This window comes from Folsomia candida, unplaced genomic scaffold, assembly GCF_002217175.1.
Source record: "Folsomia candida strain VU population unplaced genomic scaffold, ASM221717v1 Fcan01_Sc004, whole genome shotgun sequence".
Classification (NCBI taxonomy): domain Eukaryota; kingdom Metazoa; phylum Arthropoda; class Collembola; order Entomobryomorpha; family Isotomidae; genus Folsomia; species Folsomia candida.
Window position 1 is genome coordinate 921,330 of NW_019091196.1, and position 22,709 is coordinate 944,038.

The 22,709-nt window shown below is 41.2% G+C and overlaps 4 protein-coding genes and 1 long non-coding RNA gene across 7 annotated transcripts; 3 read left to right on the top strand and 2 right to left on the bottom strand.

The window, feature by feature from the left end:
* Positions 1–286: 286 nt before the first annotated feature.
* LOC110848230 (G8 domain-containing protein DDB_G0286311-like) lies at positions 287–1,492 on the bottom strand. The gene is made up of 2 exons (XM_022095393.2): positions 1,397–1,492; positions 287–949 (listed from the first exon to the last, which is right to left on the bottom strand). The coding sequence occupies exon 2, from the start codon at positions 820–822 to the stop codon at positions 343–345; it is 480 nt and encodes a 159-aa protein (XP_021951085.1). The 5' UTR covers positions 823–949; positions 1,397–1,492; the 3' UTR covers positions 287–342.
* Positions 1,493–2,279: 787 nt separating this feature from the next.
* Positions 2,280–3,075, bottom strand: LOC118435313. The gene is made up of 2 exons (XR_004834685.1): positions 2,934–3,075; positions 2,280–2,659 (listed from the first exon to the last, which is right to left on the bottom strand). It is a non-coding gene; the product is annotated as an uncharacterized LOC118435313 (long non-coding RNA).
* A 107-nt stretch (positions 3,076–3,182) lies between these two features.
* On the top strand, positions 3,183–15,487 carry LOC118435312. 3 transcript variants are annotated; one of them, XR_004834684.1, is made up of 7 exons: positions 3,183–5,033; positions 5,454–5,596; positions 6,226–6,465; positions 6,744–6,929; positions 7,457–7,602; positions 8,186–8,268; positions 15,351–15,487. XR_004834684.1 is itself a non-coding variant. In XM_035851190.1 (7 exons), the coding sequence occupies exons 1-7, from the start codon at positions 4,786–4,788 to the stop codon at positions 8,340–8,342; spliced, it is 1,275 nt and encodes a 424-aa protein (XP_035707083.1). In that variant the 5' UTR covers positions 3,183–4,785; the 3' UTR covers positions 8,343–8,383. The 3 variants fall into 3 exon arrangements, 2 of the variants coding, with proteins under 2 accessions (XP_035707083.1, XP_035707084.1); XM_035851190.1 differs by lacking the exon at positions 15,351–15,487 and adding an exon at positions 7,803–7,957 and having other exon boundaries at positions 8,186–8,383; XM_035851191.1 differs by lacking the exon at positions 15,351–15,487 and having other exon boundaries at positions 8,186–8,347.
* LOC110848231 lies at positions 11,191–14,619 on the top strand. The gene has a single exon (XM_022095395.1). The coding sequence runs from the start codon at positions 11,191–11,193 to the stop codon at positions 14,617–14,619; it is 3,429 nt and encodes a 1,142-aa protein (XP_021951087.1).
* LOC118435238 lies at positions 15,401–22,566 on the top strand. The gene is made up of 11 exons (XM_035850926.1): positions 15,401–15,624; positions 15,946–16,087; positions 16,148–16,363; positions 16,960–17,275; positions 18,087–18,293; positions 18,354–18,457; positions 18,759–18,893; positions 19,324–19,576; positions 19,970–20,130; positions 20,209–20,313; positions 20,856–22,566. Exons 1-11 carry the CDS (start codon positions 15,401–15,403, stop codon positions 21,027–21,029), a joined length of 2,037 nt encoding a protein of 678 aa, XP_035706819.1. The 3' UTR covers positions 21,030–22,566.
* Positions 22,567–22,709: the final 143 nt, after the last annotated feature.

Here is a 22,709-nt window from a genome sequence, read left to right on the forward strand (position 1 = left end):
TCTGAGGAATGTGAGTTTGATAAAGTGAGATTTTGTGTTTTGGGGGAATATGAGATTGTGAGATTTTTATGTAATGTTTATGAGAAATGTGACATTGCTGGTGAATGATTGATTCATTTTTGAAGGTTTTATAAAACATCTCCGGAGGAGGGGAATTTTTTAATTTTACGCAAAAAAGAGACATATTTACTTGTTACTCATAAATTTATAACATGTGTACTTTTGTAACCTGTTTGCAAATTTTTGCGACGAGTTGCAAAAAAAACTTTGTAAAACGTGATTTCAGTAAGTTGTAAACCATAAATGTGTTTATTTAATAAATAAGCAAAAAGTTATCAACAATTATGCAAAAATATACTTAAAGACAGCCGCCCCCACGGTAAAAATAACAGCAGCACTAACTTTAAGGGTGGCGGCACCCTGGGTCGTGGGGTCGTCCGTAGGCGCGGTCGTGGGGGCGCCTGTGGGAGCGGTCGTTGGGGCAGCGGTCGTTGGGGCAGCGGTAGGCGCGACCGTAGGCGCGGTCGTGGGGGCGCCTGTGGGAGCGGTCGTTGGGGCAGCGGTAGGCGCGACCGTAGGCGCGGTCGTGGGGGCGCCTGTGGGAGCGGTCGTTGGGGCAGCGGTAGGCGCGACCGTAGGCGCGGTCGTGGGGGCGCCTGTGGGAGCGGTCGTTGGGGCAGCGGTAGGCGCGACCGTAGGCGCGGTGGTAACGTCGACTACACAACCGCGGGCAGTTCCATCGTCAGTTTCTGGAACATAACCCTCGCTGCAAATGCACACATTCTCCACGCAAACCAAGTTCAGGCTAGGATTGCAAAACATGGAATGGTCGTCCCCACCACCAGATTCGTCACAATGTCCCCCAGTTCCACGTCATGGCCGAGGACGCAAGTGACCAGCAGGACCACGCCGAGAAGCAAGATTGTCTTCATGTTTATATGTATTTTTTCTGAAAATTTTGAAAATATTTTTTTATAAGAACGCAGCCATTTATCAATCTTTGTGTTCTAAATTTTTAATAAGAACGCAAAAATTGATTTTTTTATAAGAACGCAGCCATTTATCAATCTTTGTGTTCTAAATTTTTAATAAGAACGCAAAAATTGATTTTTTTATAAGAACGCAGCCATTTATCAATCTTTGTGTTCTAAATTTTTAATAAGAACGCAAAAATTGATGAATCTTTACATCAAATTTGTTTATTTATTTTTAAAATATTTACGTTAAATAGACAACAATTTATCCATTTTTCGTATAAAAATCTGGTACGGAAAAGAATGTCTAAAAGCCAATTTTCGATAAGAATTTTTAGTAAAGAACAAGATTTATCTCAAAATTTTATTAAATTGGGTACAGTGAAAAATGCAAATTTTTAAAAACTCGAATTTTCCGATACCTTATTATAATTTGTGACAAAGCAGACTTTCCTCCCCGATCTGGACTTGGGTGATGAATGATACGCACGTAATGAAACCCTGACCAGACAAAATTTCTTGGTAAGTCACCACTATTAGGTTATCCTCAGTAGATAACCCATCAATATTGTGTTATCTTTTCCATCCCTTAGTGAAGCATATGCACAACTATTTATTTATGTAGTAGTACTTTTTTAATTTGAATTATCTGCATGGAAAGCATAGCATTTCTATTGTGGTGCATCATCCATGTACAAAATGCGACCTTATCAATCATGCAGCTAATTTATTTATATTGGAATTCTACGTGTTCATCAATAAAATGTGGGCATGGATGACTAATGCGTAAAAATTTGGCACAACGGCACCGACTACACGTATCTAGTTAGTGACCACTCTTTAAGAGCATGAGCGTGATAAAAATAATACGGAATGTTAATGTTTACCTGATCATGATTAAATACTGCATGCACTCTTAAATAGAAAACTGGTATTAACCGGGGTACATATTTATACGACTCTACCGGCCCGGTAATAACTGGAATTACCGTTTTAGTAATGTTCTAGTAAGAAAATTTACCACGCAAAAACAAACTGTATTCAGCCAGGTTATTTTCAACTCTTTACAAACAATTTTTAGTGCGACAATTGGGCAGATGCGCAAAATTATGAGCGCCGCAATTCCGCGAAAACGCTCCTCGAGCGGAACTTCCGGCGCCTGGAATTCGCTGAATTTTTAGCACGCTCAAGTATCGGATTAAATCTTACTTTTAAAGAATCGGTCTTTCAACATGAAAAAAATATCAACAAATTAATTTATTAGTTCTTTTTAGAAATAATAAAACACAATTTTTCTCTACCCAATTAATCATTCAATTTTAATTAATCAAACTAATAAATTAACAACTATTATACAAAAATATACTTAAAGACAGCCGCTCCCACAGTAAAGATAACAGCGGCGCTAACTTTAAGCGTGGCAGCCCCCTGGGTCGTCGTAGGGTTGGGGTCGACACAACCGCGGGCAGTTCCATCGTCAGTTTCCGGAACATGTCCCTCGCTGCAGACGCAGAAATTCGCCACGCAGACCAAGTTCAGGCTGGGGTTGCAAAAAAGGGAGTGGTCGTGCTCCCCTTCGCCAGATTCGTCGCAATGTCCCCCCAATTCCACGTCATGTCCGAGGACGCAAGTGACAAGCAGGACCACGCCGAGAAGCAAGATTGTCTTCATGTTTTTTTTGGGGTCTGGAAATTTTGAAGATATTTTGGTTAAGAAGACAATTTAGAAATCTTTATAATTATCAAAATCTGAGTTTTCTGAAAATTTACGACATATTTTCGATAAGAACGCTACAATTTTTCAATCATTACATCGAAATCTGGTACGGAAAAAGTTTTGAAACACATATTTTTTCTCTAAGAATTTTTAGTACAGAACAATTTGTATCGAAATCTTGTCCAAATTTACGCAGAAAAAATTTCAAAATTTCTTAAATGCTCAAATTTTCCTTTAATTTACCATACGTCCAATGTGTGGCAGACTTTCCTCTCCAATCTAATGATACACAATGAAATGAAACCCTGACCAGTCAACACTAATCTCAAATTTCTTGGCAGACAAGTCACCACCACATTATTGCGTTATCTTTGTAACTAATTGTCAGTTATATCTAGATAACCCATCAATAATGTGTTATCTTTTTCCCGTCCTTTGTGAATCATATGCACAAGTATTTATGTGTACTACAAGTGCTTTCGTGGTGTGGACAGCATACGTATTTCTATTGTTTTGTACATAAACCACTTATCGGGATAAAATGTGACCTTATCATGCAATTTATTTATATTGCAATTAATTGGACGTGGGTATTCAGTGGCCGCGGAAGGGTGGGTGTGGACAGAGGGACAATGTCCCCACGGTTGTTTGATGTCCGGATCATCTGCCCATCTTATACAAACCCCTATCCTGCAATGTTAATGTCCCCACGGCTTCCGCGGCCACTGTCACCAGTGCATGACTAATAAGTAAAAATTGGGCACACCTGCACCGAATACGTGCCACACCACCTGCAATTAATTAGTGACCACTCTTTGGGGGCATGATCCCGATAATAAAGGACAATCAGGCCATGGTTTCTGTCCTCTGGAGTCACGTAATCAAAAATTACAAGCATTAGCGAGGGAGGATTTTAAATGATACGCATATTAAAATATTTAATAAATGATAACATTTACATTTACATTTTTTTGTAGTACAGATTAACATTTTTCTCTGAGAATTTTATTCGACATGTGACACGATGACGATAAAAATAGAATGTGTATGTACGTATTTTCGTAATTATGATGGCGAATTGGTCAATACAGGGTCAGACTTTTTGGCGAACCTTTAAAATATGTCAAATTAATTTTGCAATCTGTGTGTTGTCATTTCTCACGAAAACAGTGATGATGAACGTTAAAATTACTACCATAAATACATGGTGTAATTGATTTATGACTAGTTAGCATGAGGAACATTGGGCATTGACAGTGGCCGCGGAAGCGGTGGGGACATCTGGGGACATTCCCATTACAGGATAGGAGAGGGCGGGGTTTATATAAGATGGGCAGATGGTGCGGACATCGAACAACCGTGGGGACATTGTCCCTCTGTCCCCACACTTCCGCGGCCATTGATGATGGCAGCAAGGGTACATTGTTCCCGCAGAAATTCAACAAAATCGCACCTTTCCCATTTTAGTAAGTCTGTCATCCTTCAATCCAACAAAGCTAATGCCCCCCCCAAAGTTTAGACCGAAATTGTATAAGTGGCACGTCAAAATAAAAACAAACGGAAAATAAATAATAATATTTATTGGAGCCGTTCACTTCAGTAAAATCTCACATGTTTTCTTCCTCCACTCCGAAATAGTCCGAAATCTATAATGGATTTCGAAAACAATGGAGAAAACAATGTACGATAATCCATTGTTGACTCCATTGTTTGTATCTAATCATTCCAAATTCGCCTTTCATGGACAACTTTACGATCAAACGCCCGAAAGACTTCATCGTCATTTCGTCATCATATCATCAATCATCATGTTCTGCTCCGAATCCGATTTTTTAAATCAAAAGTTTCACCCACCACCGACAACAATTGAAAATTTCTACCACTCAAAATGATAACAAGCTCGGTACGATCTCCGTTTTGATGGAAAAAAGGCCGCGGTGCCATAGTCACTCAACCTGATTTATCAACAAACAATGGAATTTTGACAAAAAATGTCAAGTTTCCAGAAAATTTACCATCACACTCTCGAACGAAACGTTCCAAACTTATCGATATTACACAAAACTAACAGTCTTCCGTCTGACCCAGATTGTGTATGGCGCCTATTTCGCGACCCCTGTTTTCCACCACGACCTTGGCGACGTTTGTCCTCCTTCTAGTGACCGTGCAAGTCGGCGACGTTTCCCCCCAACTGTACACGTATCTGGAGGACCTCGCCAAGATCTGGGACCTCCCCCTCTTCAACATTGATCCAGACAACATTGACCTCGACAGGAATCAAGGTGACGTTAACGATAACATTGAAAAATTCAGACTTGTCACCTGCCTCGCCAAAGTTCCGGCGTAAGTAGAATTTCAAAATACCGTATTTTGAGCTCCGTTCTTCCCAGGGTTTGGATTTCCGGGGCTGTCACACCCACAAGAAGACGAAAATCCACGCGGAGAAGACAGCAGCCCCATGAAAATATAAGATTTATCAAGAAATGAGCTTTTTATCGCTGTCAAAATACTTCATTTTAATAAAATCGTGAAAATAATGTATTTCTGCAGCGATAAAAGTTAATTTCTTCACAAAACCCGTATTTTCGTATGACTGCTGCCCTTCCCCACGTAGATTTTCGTCTTTTTGTGGGTGTAACAGCCCCGGAACTCCAAACCCTGGGAAAAACGGAGCTCAAAATACTATATTTTGGCAAAATATTGGCAAAATAATTTTGCCAATATTTTGCCCACCCTCTTGACGGCGACTTTTATTTTTCGCAGGGTTGCCACCAACTCCTTCCATGACGGGAAGTGGATGATGGAGTGGTACGACTTTTTCCGCAGCGACCACGAGGGGAATTTTAACCCACATTATTTCTGCGCCAACGTCCCCAATCCGCGACTTAAGGTGGACAGAGATCTAAGTAAGTTTGGAGTGGGGTTAGAGTTAACGCGTAGAACTCGATGACTCGTCGTCAAAATCAGCACATTTTTAATCATTTCTCTCCTCTGGGAATTTATTTTAAATTTCTGGACGATTTTGTAGTCAGTGAATTAATTGATGGAATTGCGGTGCGTTTTTAGCCCATGAGGTCTAATTTTTAAGAAGGCTTCTTAAACTTGAGATGTCCTCCAAAAAGTGTCAAGATCTAGAGTATGCATTTTTTTAAATTGGCAACTCCCTGCTCTACAAATTCGATAATCATTTCTCGCCTCTGGGAATTAATTTAAAATCCTGAACGACAAATTTATCGTAAGTCGTTGTCATTTTTTCAGAAATATACACTCCAGACTTTGACACTTTTTGAAGAAAGAGATCTCAAGGTTAAGAAGCCTTCAGAAAAATTGGAACTCGTCGAAACTGGCTAAAAAAACTCACCACAATTCCATAAATCAACTCACTGACTACAAATTTTGTCGTCCAGAATTTTAAAATAATTTCCCAGAACCGAGAAATGAATTAAAATATGCTGATTTTGACGCTCATTAATTGAGTGATTAAGTATTAATTATAAATGAGGAAACACATTAAAAATGACACTATTTTATCCAGAGTTACAACCTGATCGGCCGGATAAGGTTTCAAAGGATGCTGGTTACCGGACACCCCACTCTCGCTTCTGGTTGGGAGAGCCCACTGCTTGGAACTGGTTTCCGAGATGGAGCATGTCCGGCTTGTCGATGGGCGAAGTCATCCACATGGCGAAACACAACGAGAACGATAACTACCCAACAGGGTACATCTTCCGCGTGGACGTTACCGGAATCAAGAGCAGGGGGAGGTTTCTCAAGGGTGACAATTAATGCAACGCTTTTATAATGATCAGTGTTTCGTGTGGAAGTTACAACTTGGAAGAAATAACTGCAAGAAAGTGGTTTCTTGCAGGTAAATATTTTGACCTGCAAGAAATGCAAGGCGCAAAAAAATACTTCATACGCCGCGTGTCTAGATGGCGCATATTTATTGCACTTTGTTTTGCAGTGCAAAAAAATGTAGCAAACTCCAACACGAAACACTGACAATTCGTAGTTAAAAAAATTTTAAATATTGATGGCATTTAACTTTAAAAGGCTGGTTCCACCTCAAAATCACGTTGGACGTGGATCACAACGTCTTCACGCTGAACGCCACCAGCCCTGTCCCGGTCATAGATCGCAAGCGCGTCGCTGAAGTTCTGAACAACAGTGTGGTTGACAAGTTGATGGTTACGGCGCGAGGAAGGATGGCCACCTCGGGGAAACCGCGCGCCATAAACGGTGAGGAGATAACCGCTAAGTCAGGACGCTTAAGGTTCCAGTGCATGCGGGTTTGAGTTTTAATTTTTGTGTCTCAACTTTCCCTTCGTGAATGTATTCAAATGGCGATTTTGAAACGTTTTCATCGCCAGGCGTTTTTTAAAAAATGGTGATTTTATTGGATCTAAAAGTCGATAATTTTTAGGTTTGTAAAGTTAGGAGGTTAGAATTTTGACTTATTTCTTACATGAAAAAATAGTTCAAAAATAAATATTAAATACTTTCTCCTGGAAGAAAAGAATTCAAATTTTGCCCTCCTAACTTTGCAAAGCTAAAAATTATCGATTTTTAGATGCAATAAAATTTGCCATAATTTGCAATAAAATTTGCCATGATTTGCAATAAAATTTTTTATAAACGCACGGAGATGAACACGTTTCAAGATCGATATTTGAATATGAAGGGAAAGTGAAAGTTGAGATACAAAAATTCAAATCGAAAACACCCAAATAATGGAAACCTTAACTTGAATAATCTTTCTTTTGCAGTACAAGGAATCATACGACGCTCCTGGGTCGGCGGAATTGGTCAGTTCGTTCAGGATTTTCCTAACTGTGCAGAGACCGGATATACGCAGGAATACGTGACGCAGCAGTTCATGCCGTGTGGCGTGGTGCAGTACGGAGAGGCCGTGGTGAGTAGGAAATACTTCCGGTTAGAACAATGGCCGTGGAAGGGTAGGGACAGAGGGACAATGTCCCCACGGTTATTCGATGTCGGCACCATGTTATATCAACCCCTCCCTCCCCTAATGTCCCCAGATGTCCGTACACCTTCCGCGGCTACTGGGTCAGAATTTGTCATTAGGCTTAAATGTGTCACTCTCCTTATCAGTACGGAAATAATTTCTACTACACGCGGACAGCCGACAACTTCACCCGGACCAAGTATGGCAAGACCCATTTGAATAAGGATGGTTTGACCGAAATCCATCTCAACTATAGGCTGGACAACTCATTCAGCAACCACTACTACGATCTGGACTTTGTGTGAGTAGAGTTATCATCAGTGACCTGGCCGCGGCAGGTGTGGGGACATCTGGGGAGATTAATATTGTAGGATGGGGGAGGGCGGGGTTTACAGAACATGGGGAGATGATGGTTACATCGAATAACTGTAGGGACATTGTCCCTCTGTCCATACCCTTCCGCGGCCACTGGTTACCACATGCATACATAAGCACTTATCGGATGATTTTGGCGGGTGTAACATTACAGGGTGAACGGCATCGTGGCGAAGGCTAACATATGGGACAATCCACCTTACCCGCCCTATCCGAAACATGCCGACAAAATTTTCAGTAAGTCTCGAGCATTTAGAAAACTGACAATGGAGGTCTCCCAGCGTATGTTCTCCGAATTTGAAGGAAACTAGTGTCAATCGATCACAAATTTAATTAGGATGAAATTTGCTGCGAAAGACGCGATCTCCCAATGGGCACGTTTGGCAGAGATATTTGCATCCGACGAGGAGAGAACGAGCCCTAAAGTTGACAAATTTTATACTTTCCAACTGTTAAATGTAAAATAAGTTTATGTATGAAATTTATTGATTACGCGTCTACAATTGCCCCCTGTCGTGGTAGTGGTTGCCATGGAGACGACGGGGGTGGGATTTTTGGGTGCGCGTCTCTCTTTGTTAAGTCGTAGTAAGTAAGTAGGAATAGTCAGTACAGTCGAGTTTTAGTCGTTGTCAGAGTCAGACATTTTGGATTTAGTCGTCGTGGTAGGCAGTCAAATTTATGAATTGTTAGTTCTTTTTTGTTGCCCACGATCAATTTATAATTAAAGTAAGTCATCAATCAACTCGTGTTAGTGCAGAGCTCTGAATTGTGTTGACAATTAGTAATTTGTTTGAAATAAAATCTAGTTTAAGTAGATAAAATAATCGTATATTCACTCAGTCACTTTCTTGAATTCCAACGAGCAAAGCACAATTAAATATTCGTAAAGACACTATACTCCGGGTAGGTGATAGCTTGGTTTTTACATTAGTGGTTTTTACATTACATTATCGAGGATTCACATCAAGCCTTGCCTCATTGAGGACCCGACCCTGAGTATTCGGGGGCTGTTCAGGTGATACCTTTCAAGTTTTTATTGTTGCTGTGAAGTAGTCCGTGAGGAAGGAGTGACCGACCAGATTGAAATCGGCGTGTCCGACCCGAGAGGAACTTCAACTTTATTCGTCTATTACTCAATTACTGTCTTGCCTCTTTTGAGGGCCCCATCCTGAGCGTTCGGGAGCCATAGAGGTCGGCGTTGTTGCTGATTGAGTTGATTAACGTGTACTGTTCTAATTGTTTTTGTTTGTTGACTTCGAGATATCAACATGGATCGACTGAAGAAGGCGAGGACTCCTGTTCGAGCTTCGATTACAAAGACAATTGATGGAGCAGTTGCTGAGTTGGCGAAGGATCCGAAGGATACAATGGAACTTACCATCAGGCTCAGAAAATTGCAATCTCTGCAGACGACGATCAGAGAACATGATGAAAAAGTGCTCACCCAGATGTTGGATGATAACTGTATGGCGGAGGCTTATACGGAAGAAAGTGCAGCAAATGAAGAATATTCAGACAAAATTAGTGTAGCTATTTTGAAAATTGAAAAGGTTCTTGATGCAGAAATCCGTCCACTAAGCCCAAGTCCTGCCAGCAGTTATACCACAGCGAACGGTGAACGTGTAAGAAGAAATAGGACTTTTAAACTTCCCAAGATTCAACTTCAGAAATTCAGCGGTGATACAAAGGAATGGCTGGGATGGTGGTCGCAGTTTAGGAAGATCGACGAAGATGATGAACTACATGCAAGTGACAAATTCCAGTACCTACTACAGAGTACGGTATCTGGGTCAAGGGCACGTGGACTGGTCGAAAGCTTCCCAATGACGACAGAAAACTACCCAAAGGCCGTCATCGCTTTGAAGGAAAGATTTGGGAAAGAGAAGTTCCTTCAGCAAGTGTATGTGAGAGAACTACTTCGGCTGGTTATCACAACCGCAAAATCAAAGGAAGTAGTCGTGCTCTCCAAACTTTATGATGACATCGAGACTCAATTAAGGGCATTGGAGTCTTTAGGAATTAAGGCGGAGCAGTCGACCCAGTTCCTGTTTCCTATGGTGCAATCCTGCCTCCCAGAAGAAATCCTACTCGTTTGGCAAAGAAGTCCTCTTCGCAAACAAGATGGGTCACAGCTTAACCCGAAGAAAAATGAATTGGATTTTCTAATGGAGTTTCTTCGAGAAGAAGTGGAGGGCGAGGAGAATAGAAAGTTGGTGCGATCCGGCTTCGATGCAGCCATCAAGGGAAAAGAAAAGAACAAGAAGAAGGGTCAATTGGAGAAGAATGAAGAATTCCCCACTGATGCCGGCCTCTATTCAGGTCAACAAGTTGAACAATGCGTTTTTTGTGGAAAATCTAACCACAAAAACCAGAAGTGTTTCAAAGCGCAGAAGATGCCACTCGAGGAGAAGAAGATCCTGGTTAAAGAAAATAAGGGATGCTTCATCTGCCTAGGAAGGGGTCATATTGCGAAGAAGTGTAAAGCGTCGGTGTCATGTCGTGTGTGCAAGAGTAATCATCATGAAGTAATGTGTTCTCAAGTCGAGAAGGATGATCAACAGGACAACTCGTACACGCTTATTTCCACCGATGCAGCTCAAACAAACATCCAATGCCAGAGTGATGTTTTGTTGAAGACAGTGCTAGTGAAAGTCGGCTGTCAAGAAAAGAAAGAAGATCGTGTTGTCAGGCTGCTTTTCGACGAAGGAAGTCAAAGAAGCTATATAACCTACAGCACTGCAAAAGCCATCAGAAGCAAGCCAATGGGATCAGAATTCTCCAGAAATGTGCTGTTCGATGGTTCCGTTACTGATGTTGGGCAAGTTTATAAGCATCAAATTTTGCTCCGAAGTCTGTACGGAAGAAATGAAGTCAAAGTGGTTTTGAGAGAGAAGCCAATTATTGGAGGGATAGTGCCAAGAGTTCAAAATGGTCCATGGATTCAAGAGTTGAAAGCCAAGGGGATCTTGCTCTCGGACTCGTCATCAAGTCGCCGAACCAGACATTCAGATTCTAATAGGAAGCGACCTGTGGGGAAGCATCATGACAGGAAGAATGATCAAGTTACGATGTGGGCTCGTCGCGTGTGAATCAATTTTTGGATGGAGTCTGAGCGGTCCAGTTCCAAAGTTTAACAGTGTGCTGAATGAATCGATCTCCATGTTCACGACTGAAGAAAACGTGCAGGAAATGTGGACATTGGAAGCACTCGGCATTAAGGATCCAATCGAGGTGAAATCGAAGTTGGATCAAGAGTTGATAGCGAAGAAGCATTTTGCAGAGACAGTATCTCGTCAAGCTGATGGACGTTATTCAGTTGGCCTACCATGGATTGGTGAAGAGAAGAATATTCCCAACAATAGGATGGTGGCAGAGAATAGACTCCAGTCAACAACAAGGAGATTACTAAGTACAGGAAAGTTTGACGTATACGGGAACATTTTCAAATCGTGGAAGGAAGAGGGAATAGTGGAGGAAGTAAACGTGTATCATTTGGATGACTTAAACTGCCACTACTTGCCCCACCATCCCGTGTTCAAGGAAAGTGTGACGACCCCGGTGCGACCTGTATTTGATGCCTCTTGCAAGACAAAAAGATATCCATCTCTGAATGATTGTCTTCATAAAGGACCTAATCTTATGGAACTCATCCCGTCAGTTTTACTCAGATTTCGGGAGAAGAAGATTGGGGTCGTCTCTGATATTAGGAAGGCGTTTCAAATGATAGACGTACAGGAATCCGACAGGGATTATTTGAGATTCCTGTGGTGGGAGGACCCTTCCGGAAAGAAAATCAAAATCTACCGTCACTGTCGAGTTGTGTTTGGTGTTAATTGTTCACCCTTCTTGCTTGCAGCAGTCGTCGACATGCATCTATCATCAATTGTGGATGGACGACAAGAAGAAGCCCTGAAATTAATGGGAGCACTATACGTGGACAATTGTGTCACGTCAGTCGACAGCGTGGACGAGTATGAAAAATTCAAAGAGACTTCAACCAAGATTATGGAAGAAGCGAAGATGGAGTTGAGACAGTGGGAGTGTAGTGTTGTGGGGGTTCCCGGAGTCGACTCGCCTGCCATGAGAGGGTGCGGATTGGGAGACGGCAACACTGACACTCCACAGGAGTCAAGAATACTCCCTACAACAATGGTACTTGGTCTAATTTGGGAAAAGTATGAAGATACGCTGTCATGTGACATAAAGATGGACAATCTCCCGGATAAGTTTACCAAGAGGAGCGTCCTTTCCATGGTTCATAAAGTGTACGATCCCATCGGTTTCAGTTGTCCAGCCTTAATAAAGCCGAAGATGTTATTACAGAAGGCGTGGGAGAGGAAGACCGGATGGGATGAACCGTTACCAGTGGAGGAGGCAAAGGAATTCAAGAAATGGTGCGAGGAGCTACCTCACCTAAAATCAATTCACCTCCCACGGTTTATGAAATTAGAAAGTACACGTGTATTGCAGATGCATGTGTTTTGTGATGCGAGTCAAGATGCATATGCTGCTGTCGTGTTTCTTCGCAGCGAAGTTGGGGATCAAGTGGAGATAAGCCTCCTTCAAGCAAAGGCGAGGGTGGCTCCTTTGAAGAAACCAACAATTCCAAGACTCGAGTTAATGGCTGCGTTAATTGGGGTGCGACTTTGTGAATCTGTCAAGAGTGCACTCAATTATGAGACCATCCCCACTACATATTGGAGCGACTCAACCACCGTGCTGGCGTGGATTCGAGGTAACGACAATTGGGGGACTTTTGTTGGAAACAGGGTACGAGAAATTTGCACGTATACGGATTCTAAGAAATGGAGACATGTTCCGGGTCTTCTCAACCCTGCTGACCTACCATCACGAGGATGCAATGCCAGAGAATTGCTACAGTCAGGATGGTGGATGGGGCCTGATTGGCTCAAAGAATCAGAAGAAACTTGGCCTCACTCAGATGAAGTTATGGACGAGGAGGAAATTAACCAAGAAATGAAGAAATTCAGCAGTGTTGACTTGGCTGGTACTACCGCCGTGGAGATAATTCCAGATCCGAGATTCTCTACCTACGTGAAGAATGTTGCAGTAGTTGGCTGGCAGCGTCGTTTTGTAGAGAATACTCGTGTACCAAAAGAAGACAGGATCATGAAGAATTATCTGACAGTCCAGGAATTAAGAGAAGCTGAAATAGTGCTGCTGAGAGAAATTCAGGCTAGCTTCGTGGACAAATTCCAGACTGGTGGCGGAGTAAAAGTTCAGAAAATGGAAGATGGACTTTTACACGTGAAGACAAGACTACTGAATCGAATTGATTCTGAAGAGTTCAAGATGCCGATGTTACTCCCAAAATCCCATCCGATGGTGCTGCAATTGATTCGAGATGCACATCGGAATTATTGTCATGCTGGTGTTCAGTTCATCATGGGGAAGTTACGAGAGAAGTATTGGATCTTGCAAGCTAGGAAGACGATCAGAAGTGTCATTCATAATTGTTCCACGTGTAGAAGATTCGAATCAAAGAAGGTCGAGGTGGAAGAAGCTGCTCTACCAGAGAAGAGGGTCGCTGCGACCGAGCCATTTCAGACGACAGGTGTTGACCTGGCTGGACCACTCTACCTTAAAGATGGATCGAAAGTGTGGATCGTTTTGTATACTTGTGCTGTGTTCAGAGGAATACACGTGGACTTGATCACCTCCTTGAGCACGGAAGCATTTTTGGAATCTTTGGAAAGATTCATTAACCAATGTGGACGTCCCAATACAATTTATAGTGACAATGGGACTAATTTTGTTGGAGCCGTCAACCTCTTCAAGTCACTGGATTGGACCAAGATCGAGAAAGAAAGTCAAGTGAAGAGAATCCAGTGGATCTTGAACCCACCCACAGGAGCGTGGTGGGGCGGATGGTGGGAGCGACTTATCAGATCAATTAAGGATCTTTTAAAGAGGATGCTGGGACGAGCCAGGCTGACCTATGACCAGTTGAGGACCTGTCTTTCTTCCGCAGCAGCAGTCATCAATAGTCGTCCACTGACAACCGTGAATGAGGATGAAGATGACCTCATTCCTTTGACACCAGTAATGTTCATGAAAGGAGCTTTAACGTGTAATTTTCCTGAAAGTATGGAAATCGGATCAAGAGAATTGCAGTCTCATTACAAAAGAACAAGGAGACTACAACAAGACCTTCAAGCAAGATTTAGGAAGGAATATCTCGGTCAATTGGTCCAGAAACAGAACGAGAAGAAAGCACGACAACTTCAAGTAGGAGATGTTGTCTTAGTCGGTGCTGATAACAAGAAGCGTTTTGACTGGCCGATGGGGCGAATTTTTGAGCTTATTCCAGGGAAGGACGGAGTGTGCAGAGTTGCGAATGTCAAGACGTCGAAAGGAACACTCAAGAGACCACTGCAACGACTCTATCCATTGGAAATCGCTTCCCCTACGGCAGCCGCTTTACCTATTTCAAGACCCTCACTGGACTCCAAGAAGAAGAAGCAAGTCCAGAATAAACCGGAAGTTGATACTATCGATGAAGAGATAGTGACCAAATCAGGGAGGATCTCTAAGAAACCAATTAGATATTCGCAGTGGAATTTGTAGATTACTCGTATTTTTTAATTGGATTTAATATTTTTGATTTTTTCTTAGGGTAGTTCTTTTGCTCTCACAAAAGAAAGTGGGAGGATGTTAAATGTAAAATAAGTTTATGTATGAAATTCATTGATTACGCGTCTACAATTGCCCCCTGTCGTGGTGGTGGTTGCCATGGAGACGACGGGGGTGGGATTTTTGGGTGCGCGTCTCTCTTTGTTAAGTCGTAGTAAGTAAGTAGGAATAGTCAGTACAGTCGAGTTTTAGTCGTTGTCAGAGTCAGACATTTTGGATTTAGTCGTCGTGGTAGGCAGTCAAATTTATGAATTGTTAGTTCTTTTTTGTTGCCCACGATCAATTTATAATTAAAGTAAGTCATCAATCAACTCGTGTTAGTGCAGAGCTCTGAATTGTGTTGACCATCGTTTAATTGATTTAAATAAAATCTAGTTTAAGTAGATAAAATAATCGTATATTCACTCAGTCACTTTCTTTAATTCCAACGAGCAAAGCACAATTAAATATTCGTAAAGACACTATACTCCGGGTAGGTGATAGCTTGGTTTTTACACCAACTTTAGGGCGCGTTTTCTCCTCCTTGGATGCGAATATTTCTGCCAAACGTGCCCAAATTCGCAAATTTCATCATAATTAAATTTGTGATCGATTGACACTAATTTCCCCAAATTCGGAGAGCATACGCTGGGAGACCTCCATTCTAAGCGTTTCTACTTTCGCAGTGGTCCAACGTTCCATCTCCACCCGGTTTGTATTCATCTCCACCCACCCCATGTTCGGACCGACCTTCTACGAAAATGCGGACCCTGTCCCCCGCGGCGTGGAAAATGTCACGTGCTCCGCCCCCCTGCAAGGCGAATGGATCATGAACCCTGACCCTCCCACCTTCACGTGGCCCGGCAACAGATACAAGCATCGCGTCTCCATCACCGCCGGGGCGGACTTGGTCTTCAACCCGAACGCCACGGCAGACTCGACCTTCGGCGGCGCCATCAAGTTCGTCTTCCACCATACCTGTTCATTTTCATTCATTCATTTGACTCATTATGATAGTGAATGAAAATGAATTTCGTCTCATTTGAATGAAAATCACTGAAGGATTCCTTCATTTCGGATGAATAACTGTGAATGAAATTTTTTTCACTCCTTATTCATTTTTTCACCCTATGTTTAAATGCATATGGCGAAGTAAGAAATGAAGTCGGATGAAGTGAAATGAAATGAATTTGAACTAAAATGATTGAATATGAATGAACATCATCCGGCAGAAATCAGGATGACTTTTGAATTTTGAATGAAAACTAAATTTTTGAACAGGTTCATCTACGCCTTACCAACGTCCGAAGAACTCTACAGCCTCCACCCACCCTGGTACAACGACTCGGGCCGGGCGTACACCATCGAGAATGACGAGATTCGCAAAAAATTCGGGGCTCGACGCACCTGGACGCATCAAGACGTCCCCTTCTCCCATCACGCGCGCAATTTTCACGGCGACAATTCAGGCTGGGCGGCGTAGGACGATTATTACGAATACCCGCGCCGCGGGAATATCAAAAACGAGCCGGAACCCCACTACTTCGCGGCGGTACAACGCGTCCTTAACGAGTTCAACTGGGAGACGTGGCGGGCCTATGCGCATGATAATCCGGATGTCCCAGGAAACACGTATGAGCACTGGATAGATGTGGATGGCAAAAAGCGTTGTATCCTCTACGAAACGGACCATAGTCAGGTACATTTTAAGGATGGAGCTTGTCCGTGTCAGGCTGAGATATGTCATAATTGTCATATTCGTGATATTTGTCACAAATGTCAATTTGACCATACAACTTCAATGTGACGACATTAATGACAAATATGTATGACGGATAAATTGGACATTTATGAGAATTTGGACTTGTCATATTTGTCTGACGAATTGGGCATTTCTAACTCTATCTAACCACAGAGTTGGATATTTAGGTAGAGGGAGTTACTCCGAGAAAACATGGCCAGATTTGCAGGAAGAAATATGGATAGTCAATAAGGCGTTATAAATTTTCCACCCTTGTGGAAAATTTGTAAGGGGAATTAAAGTTAAAATTTCGAAGTTTAAATTTACCAAAAATTACTGAATTGTTTTTGTAAAGCATAAGGTCAAAAATAGAAAGGCTTGCCCACAACGTTTGAACGCTCCTGACTTTCCAATTCTTCTATTGAAAGTTAGGGTTACCGCAGTTAAATTGTACCTCAAATTGTGTCCGGCTTTAAGTAAATCCCTTTACCTAAATATTCAACTCTGTAATTAGCATGTCAATTTGTCAATGACATGTCCGAACACATCCCTAGGTATATTTCGCCAATAGTTACACTCACCCCTACTACGATGCGACCTGCATCGGTCTGGACGCCCAGCACCTCGCGCGAAACCAAGTACCGCTGGATACCGTGACCCCCGCCAAACTGAGGGCACCGATAGTGCCGCAATTATCAGCGAATGAGGATGTCACCTTCATCCGGGGGCCGAAGCATGACGACAGACTGCCCCCCATCACAGGGCGGTGCTTTCCATCCCTCTTTGGCAACGATGGCGTGGGCAGTCTCCACAACAGTCCGCCGTCAGGGGATGCATTCTTCCAGCAGTACAGAGCTCACACAACTTTGGGTAAGTCGAGCCGTGCAAAATATATGTGGCTTTTTTGCGAAAAAATGATTTTTACTAGCGAAAATTACATATGTAGACAAGCTTCACTTTAACGTTTAACTTCACTTTAAGTTGTTTTTTTTTCATTTTGGACACTCCCAATGAAATTGATCTGTTAAATTCTATTCAAATCATAAATTGGCTAGACTGAGGATGGATGTATCTCAGCGAATGCTATCAGATTTTGAGCAAACTAGTGTTAGTCAATCGATCGCAAATTTAATCAGGATGAAATTTGCGAAAGACACGACCTCCAAATGGGCACGTTTGGCCGAGATATTTGCATCCCAAGAGGAGAAAACGCGCAGTAAAGTTGACAAATTTTACACTTTCCAAATTTTCTGCGCGTTTTCTCCTCTTTCGATGCAAATATCTCTTCGAAACGTGCCCATTTGGAGGTCGTGTCTTTCGCAAATTTCATCCTGATTAAATTTGCGATCGATTGACTGACACAGTGTCAGTGAGACTAGTTTGCTCAAAATCGGAGAGGATTCGCTGGGATACCCCTATTGTAAGAAGATTTCTAGTAACAGGCTAGAAATCTGGTAAAGTCAAGCAGGTATTAATTTCTCGGTATAAAAATGGCTCCGGTTGGTATTAAAATTATACGTTTGGTATTAAACTTTGCTACCGAACTGGCAAACCTTTGATACCAACCTATCCATCAGCACACAGTTATAAATACCACATTAGCAGAGTCATAAATATATTTAGATATACCGTTTGGTATTATTTTAATACTGGATTTCTCATAAGAATGCCTTAATTGCAGATCCTGCCCTGGGAAGGATCATCAAAACGGTGGATCTCCAGTGGAGAACTCAGTCCAGGAAAACGTTCAAAGTAAGCTTGGTAGAAAAACAGACGAAGAACAACTTGCTTTGCAACTTGGCCAAGGACATGAAGAATCTCACGAAAAACAAATGTCCCCTCCTCGTCCCGAGACCCTTCACCACCGCACCTACTCATCCCCATAGACGTGAGATTTCATAATTTTGACCCTGTCCACGTGATCTCTTATTTGTTTTTAAATATGCAGTAAAACTCCAAGAACAACTACAGAAAAGGCCAAGTTTCAAGAAGACAAACGCGTACAAAAGGGGCATGATGGTGGCGGAAGATCCGTTCACGCTTTTCATCTGGGTGAGCATCAGGTTTCGTTTCGTTTCTGGCGGGTTTGCTACATACATTTCTTGCACTGCAAAGTAAGGAATGCAAGAAAGAGCGAGAAATATGCATGCGCCATCTGGCGATGCGCTGTATGAAGTATGGCGAATTGGCGACGGGGTATCGTTTCTTGCGCCTTGCATTTCGTACGGGTCAAAATTTGTAGCTTCTAGTAATCGCTTTCTTCCCGTATTTCTTCCAAGTGGTTACTTGCGCCCGATAACAACTTATGGAGTTCGGGTTTATGCTAATTTTTCATGCTCTTTTTTGGAGACAGGATACGAGACTGATTCACGGGATTTTTATGACCATCATTGCCATGTTTGTGACGCCGGTGAGCTTCTTCTTGACGCGATATTTCAAAGAGACCTTCATGAATAGTCGGATTTTTCTCCTTCGGGTCTGGTACTTTGTGAGTGACAAGTTTAATGCAGGTTTAATCAAGTTTAATCATCATCAAATTCAACACATTTTTGGTCATTTCTCGGCTCTGGGAATTCATTTTAAAATTCTGGACGATAAACAAATAAATCAAATAATTAATGGAATGACGTAGAGTTTTTTATGCCGGTTTCGATCAGTTTCAATTTTTCTGAAGGCTTCTTAAATTCAAGATCTCATTCAAAAAGTGTCAAAATCTGAAGTGTACATTTCTAAAAAAAAATTGGTAACAACCTACTCTATAAATTTGTCGTCCATAATTTTAAAATAAATTCCCAGACCGGAGAAACGAGTAAAAATGTGCTGATTTTGACAATTTTGGCGATAAGTTATCGTTTCCTACCTAAATTGACTGAATTTGTGAAATAATAAATAATAGCTCATCGTGAATTCATTTACAGGTCCACCTTTCCCTCTCCTTCATCACCATCCTTCTCTTCATGGTCGGATTGTCGCGACAAATTGGGAGCAAGGCGATTTTAGGGGTCAGTTTGAGCCGCTCAGGGCTGGCGCATCGCATCATGGGTTGGATGTCTGTCGTAATTTCGATCCTGCTCTTCGTCCTGGGGGGAATACGACCGCTGAACCGGCAATTTCGGGCAATAGTTATCATTTTGCATGGCGTCATGGGGCTCGCATTCTACTGGATGAGTCGTAAGTGGTCAATATAAAAAGCAGCCTGGCAAAATCTAAAGTTTTGGAGGAATTTGTGAATATTATTGGGAATTATCAAAAGTTTAGGAGGAATTTATACCGGGAATTTTAGAGTTTGTGGATATCACCGGGAATTTACGAGAGTTTTCAAGGAATTTTTAAAATATTCCCGACAATTTTCGAAGTTTTCGAAAAACTTGACAATATAATTGGGAATTTATTTTCGAAAGTTCTCAAGGAATTTTTGAGTATTTCTGGGAAATTGTGAATGTTTCCGGAAATGTCTTGGCCCAAAACACACTCATTCCCTGGTTCGGAAATTTTTTGCCAGAATGATAAGAAGATTATCAAAGATCGCTAAACTGCAATGTTTTGTGACCTCTGAATCCGTAGTGGCGTGCATGATAACGGCGAACGCAATTCCCGGCTCACCCGCGGCCTACCAAGATTTTTCGGTCCTTTCTTTCTCCGGAGGACATCTGAGGAAGGAGGCCGTCTTCGTCATCGTCACGTTTTGGATTTTCTTCGATATTGCAATGCACGTCATGATGACGGTATGAAATGAAATTTTCACTAGGTTATCGTTTATGAAATGAGGGTTATCCTTCATATACTTTTTTTCTTAATTTCAGATTCTGCAATCTCGCAGTGACAAAGAAATGAAGCTGAATGAACGTCGTCTAATTCTGTTTTCAATGATTCCAGTCTTGTTGGAGAGGGAACGATTCGATGCACCGGTAAGAGCAAGGAGGAAAATTATAATAATGAATGAACAGTGTTTCGGGTGCAAGTAACCACCTGCAAGAAATGATGGGGGAGAAAGTGGTTTCTTGCAGGGAAATATTTCGACCTGTGAGAAATGCAAGGCGCAAGAAACTACGTCCCGCCGCTATAAATATTTCTTACAGCGCGTGGCTAGATGGCGCGCATTTCTTGTAGTTTCTTGCGATTTCTTGCAATTTTTGACAGTTTCTGCGCTTCCTTGGAGTTTCTTGCAATTTTTGGCAGTTTCTTGCGCTTCCTTGGAGTTTCTTGCAATTTTTGGCAGTTTCTTGCGCTTCCTTGCAGTTTTTTGAAGTTTCTCCCAGTTTCTTGCACTTCCTTTGAGTTCCTTGCAGTTTCTTGCAATTTCTTGCCATTTCTTACACTTTCTTGCAGTTTATTGCACTTTGCATGTCTTGCTTTGTACTGCAAGAAATGTAGCAAACACGCAAGAAATGAAACACTAGTTTAAATTAATTTCATAAGATGAACTTTGTAACCCTTATTTGTCTCGCAGGGTCGTTTCGCTCGGATTTACATGCTGCGCGCGTACATCGTTATGGCGCTGGCGTGCACCGTTACAATCTGTATTTTCATGTTGAACTACTCTCCGCGGAAGAAGGGGCTCGGATTCATGGTCTGTACGCATGAAGGGCATGATTTCAACATCCGCCAGATATACTCGTGTTAACTCATCTCGTCACGCGAAAAAAATAAACCGACGCTGTCAACTTTGTCACAATTGAAGAAAAACAACGCTCCAAACCGGCATAAAATTTAGGGGTGAACTAAACATTCCATTTCAGCGAATAATTTAAGTGCTTCGGATTCAGTGGGTTAGACTGCTAGCTAATCTTGTCCCCGAAAAATCGCCTCAAAATCAACCCAACGCCACCAAATTTGTCAGACTGGAAGAAAATCAACGTCCCAAAAGCTATGAAAATTTACCATTTAAAAGATCCGACTTTCGTGAGCAATATAAGTGATAAATAAGTAGAAATTAATTTATTCGGGATCCGTTGTTTTATAGAACTGTGCACATTTAAAAAATCTCTAAATCTAACTATTTTACATATACGGAAATTTATAAAAAATAAAACGTATTTTCATTTTGTGTAAATGTTTATGTTTCCAATATCACACGACACATTCAAGGTGAAGGTTGACTTGTATCGTAGAGCAGCTATGACGGCATACCTCAATTCGATCGAGATGTATGTACAGACTGGTAATTATGTAAATGAATTAATCAATGACTAATTAACTTATTAAATACATAATACTTTTAATATGACGGTAGCTAAGTAAGTTAAGTAATTGTGGAGTGAAACGCGAGACTAGAAATTATGTAATACAGATAATTACGTATTATTATTGGCAGTTATTTAATTTCGAGAAGGAAAAAAATCACGTGTATTTTTTTGACATTGATCCAGATTTTGATCCAGTTTTTTGGTCAATTATGAAAAAGTGCATGCAATTGCATTGTATAAAATTCGTCCCATTTTAAGATTTAAAAACCCTGTTTTTTTCTACAGATTGATTACTATTTTAGTAATCAATGTGCTTTTAGTAATCAATGTGCTTTTAGTAATGAGCTCATTTAAGTTAAATTAAAAAGTGGACCAGTCAACTTTCTTCATTTTGAATTCACATGGATTTTTTCTGACATTGATCCAGTTTTTTAAGTTAAATGTAAAAAGTGCATCAAATTAGTCCCATTTTTACGATTAGTGCAAAACTGATCTATGTTTTTGCAATTTGATTACTATTTTGGTAACGAGCTCAGTTGAATTAAATTAAATTAAAAAGTGGAATAGTCAACTTTCTTCATTTTAAAGTTAACTGCAAATTATTATGTTTACCTTGATGATTTAAATGGTTTGCAATTTAGCTGTTGCAGAAATTAAATATTATGATATGAGTCGTTCGTTATCGTTAATATTCATTCATAACAAGTTAATTCGCCTCATAGTTAAATAAATAGTTAAATAAAATCTATTGTTAAAAAAACTTGTCTGATTGTCAACTCGATGAAATGAATGACATTTGCTTGCCAAACTGAACAAACAAGTTCGTTCATCACGGAGGAAATAAGTAATAAATCGTGATTTGTATATTTATTAAAATTTTGCATGCAAAAAACTATTTGCAAAAATTGAGTCCAGTTACATCCAGATTTGTGATTTCGAATTTTGCGAATAAAAAAGTTGTATCGTGTGCTAATATTTTGCGCATGTTGTGTAATTTTATTGTCACTCACATCGTGCTGATTGACGGATCGTTGCGAATCGCAATTGTCGGTTTTTACGATTTTATTTAATTTGTTAAACACGCAGAAGTTGCAAATTTTGGCGTGCATGCAAATTAT

Excerpts from the sequence above, each read along its gene's own strand:
- LOC110848230 (XM_022095393.2), bottom strand. The coding sequence starts at position 822 with ATGTTTTGCAATCCTAGCCTGAACTTGGTTTGCGTGGAGAATGTGTGC.
- LOC118435312 (XM_035851190.1), top strand. The coding sequence starts at position 4,786 with ATGGCGCCTATTTCGCGACCCCTGTTTTCCACCACGACCTTGGCGACG. Across the intron at positions 6,466-6,743 it reads CAGGGGGAGGTTTCTCAAGG|GCTGGTTCCACCTCAAAATC; the intron begins GTGACAATTAAT and ends TAACTTTAAAAG. Across the intron at positions 7,603-7,802 it reads TGCAGTACGGAGAGGCCGTG|TACGGAAATAATTTCTACTA; the intron begins GTGAGTAGGAAA and ends TCTCCTTATCAG.
- LOC110848231 (XM_022095395.1), top strand. The coding sequence starts at position 11,191 with ATGTTCACGACTGAAGAAAACGTGCAGGAAATGTGGACATTGGAAGCA.
- LOC118435238 (XM_035850926.1), top strand. The coding sequence starts at position 15,401 with ATGTTCGGACCGACCTTCTACGAAAATGCGGACCCTGTCCCCCGCGGC. Across the intron at positions 16,088-16,147 it reads GCACCTGGACGCATCAAGAC|GACGATTATTACGAATACCC; the intron begins GTCCCCTTCTCC and ends TGGGCGGCGTAG. Across the intron at positions 18,894-19,323 it reads TCCTTCGGGTCTGGTACTTT|GTCCACCTTTCCCTCTCCTT; the intron begins GTGAGTGACAAG and ends ATTCATTTACAG.